The sequence below is a fragment of the Morone saxatilis genome, unplaced genomic scaffold, assembly GCF_004916995.1.
Source record: "Morone saxatilis isolate NCDOM2014 unplaced genomic scaffold, NCSU_SB_2.0 Contig23, whole genome shotgun sequence".
In the NCBI taxonomy this organism is placed as follows: domain Eukaryota; kingdom Metazoa; phylum Chordata; class Actinopteri; family Moronidae; genus Morone; species Morone saxatilis.
Window position 1 is genome coordinate 20932627 of NW_023339796.1, and position 2757 is coordinate 20935383.

At 41.4% G+C, this 2757-nt stretch overlaps 1 protein-coding gene across 1 annotated transcript; it reads left to right on the forward strand.

Moving 5' to 3' along the window:
* On the forward strand, positions 1–2083 carry ankrd45 (ankyrin repeat domain 45; the record flags this gene model as incomplete). Its single annotated transcript, XM_035670546.1, is given in 5 exon segments — positions 1–337; positions 1164–1331; positions 1429–1514; positions 1711–1849; positions 1993–2083. Coding segments are annotated over 5 exon segments (630 nt in total). The 3' UTR covers positions 1995–2083.
* Positions 2084–2757: the final 674 nt, after the last annotated feature.

Genomic DNA, 2757 nt, shown 5'->3' on the forward strand with positions numbered 1-2757 from the left:
CAGGATTAAATGACCTCTACGGTCACAGCAGGTGACGCTGTAACCATGGCAACAGTCCACTCCAGTCCGTGGCGGACAGGTAGCTGAAGAAGAGTGCGCAAAATGACATCCATACAAGAGGAAATCTTTAAATGTGTGCTGTCCGGGGACTTGGGAGCCATTAAGGAGCACTTTGAATGTGAGGGTGCCGCCGAGGAGCCGCGGGAAGAGGACTGGTTCGGACTGAAGGACGAGGGGGGCAGAAATGCCCTGTTAACTGCCTGCATGCTGGGCAGGAGCGCCATCGTCCGAGAGCTGGTCAGAAACGGAGCCCAGGTCGACGAGCAGACCGTCAGGGGTGAGTGAGTGGGAAACATGGTCTACCGGGTAACTGTTCAGTTAGAAGCAACGTTAGGTTGAAAGCGGGGTGACTAAAGAGGAGGAAAAGGCTCAAGCCAGGAAACCTTGACGAAATGAAAGGTCCAGTGTGACACATTCAGGCTGACTGCAGTGTATAAAACCCATGTTAAAGCTGCAGTAGGTAAAAATTAACTTTTTTGTTATATTTGCTGAAACTTTCACTATATCCTGACAGTAGAACATGAGACGGATGATGTGTGAAACAATCAGGTTCTTCTGGCTCCTCCTAGTGCTCCTAATGGGATTTACAAGAATCCCCCGGCTGCTATGAAAACAACCATTAGGAGCCCTAAGAGGAGCCAGAGGAGCCTTTTCACAGATTATCTGTCTCGTACAACAAATACAACAAAAAGTGATTATTAGAAAACTTACATCCTGAGAGTGAGACTATTCAGGATTCATTTTTATACAGTCGGAGAAAGTGGAGACTCAACGGCCATCTTTTATATGTCGATATTCACAGCCATCCTCACTCCCAGGTCATCAAATACACACTCCAAATACTCATTAAATGTTTTTATATTTAAAGTCTATTAAATTTGTCAATGTTCATGTGTCTGTATGCGTATGTATCTACATGTACTGTATATTCATCTGTGTGTATCTGTGCTCTCTACTGAACAAATCCTACTTAATTCATTCATATAAAGGTTAATTAATTAAATTAAACTAAAAGTAGGAGACTGTATTTCTCCAGCCGCTGTCATCACAGTTGAAGTGATTCACCTGTGCCCGGCCTCAGCCTGACGCTCTTGGCCCTGCAGGTTATTCGTCCCTGCACCTCGCTGCGTGCTGGGGTCACCTGGAGACAGTGAGGACTCTGCTTGAACTGGGAGCTGACACACAGGCCAAGACCTTCAGAGGGGAGAGGCCTGTAGAGCTGGCCAGGCGGTACTCTAAGACGGACTGTGCTGACTGTCTCATCATGGCCGGTGTGTGGAGCTGATGTTCTGGCATTATCTCTGGCAACCTTTGATTAGTAAAGATATTTATTCTCAACCTGCATGTGTGTGTTTTATCTCTGTGCAGAAGCTAAACAGGACTTGATGTCATATTTAGATTTTGTTAAAGACCTCATCTCAGACGGAGAGAGGAACCTAACAAAGGAGGAGAAGGTAACATCAGGATTCACCAAGTTTCATTTATTAATATAGACCTTTTTATATACATGATAATTACATTTTATTAACTGAGCTAGTGTCTGCACAGCGTCCTCACGACATGTGAATATCAACGTGCTAACCATTTAATTACAGCTGCCCTCATTAACTCAACTTCTTCACTGTGTTTCTCCTGTAAATGTCTGCACAGAACATCTGTACACGTGTGTGTTCTGCCAAGTCAGACTGGATTCAGAGCGTCCAACACTCAACAGTGTCAGACTTCATAGCCCAAAGGAAAGACATAGAGGACACTCTTCAGCCTATTCTCAGCAAGCTGTCAGCTCAGTGTGAGTATCATTAACATCACTGTACAGCCGTGAGATTTGTCCTCAATGTAGGAACCACCTGAAGTGATACTAACTACTGTGGACTGAGTTCGTGGTTGCTAATGAATTTGTTCTCAACCATAATGTATTTATTTTGTCCACAGGAGAGAGCAACAAGCTGTCCTTTTAATGGATCATCACTGCAAAAAAGGAATCTCAAGAGTAAAAATAATCTAACCCTAACCCATGTTTTGCGTTAGAAAAGTGATCTGGTCTTAAGAAAATCTATCTAACTTTGTCTTAATAAGATGATATCACACCTAATATTGAGCTTGATTTAACCAGTAACACGTTCCAACAATGGTTTGCATAATATCCCGGCAGAGGATCTTATTTTCCTTATTTTAAGAGTAAGACCACTGCACAACTTCTCAGTTTAAGAGAAAGTAGTCTGGTCCTAGAGTTGGAAATGAAGCAGCGGTTTAGTTTTTTAGTTTTAATTTTAAAAAAAAGGTAAAAAGATAGTCACTTATTTTTATAATGCTGTTTGAAGAAATTGTGTCTTTTGGAAGATTATTTTCGCCAATTATTAATCTTAGATTAAGGTACACATGCAGCTCAATAAAGTGACCAAAATACTTAAATAACTGAGTTTTTACTGCTTGTAAAAAGAACTTGTTTTAATTTTTCAACATTCTTTCTAGTTTTCAGCCCATTACAGTCTTTTAAGCTAAACTGGCTTACCCCATTGGCAGATTGTTTTGCTCAATACAAGAAAATGTGACTATATTTAAGAATATCTGGCTTGTTTCTAAGAGGGGTTGTTTTTGCAGTGATCTTATTTCTGCTGAGGTGCCTGTCTAACCAGCAGGAAAGGTCCAAAGCACAGCTAAAATAAACATGATTTATTTAATATGAGCATGCTTGTT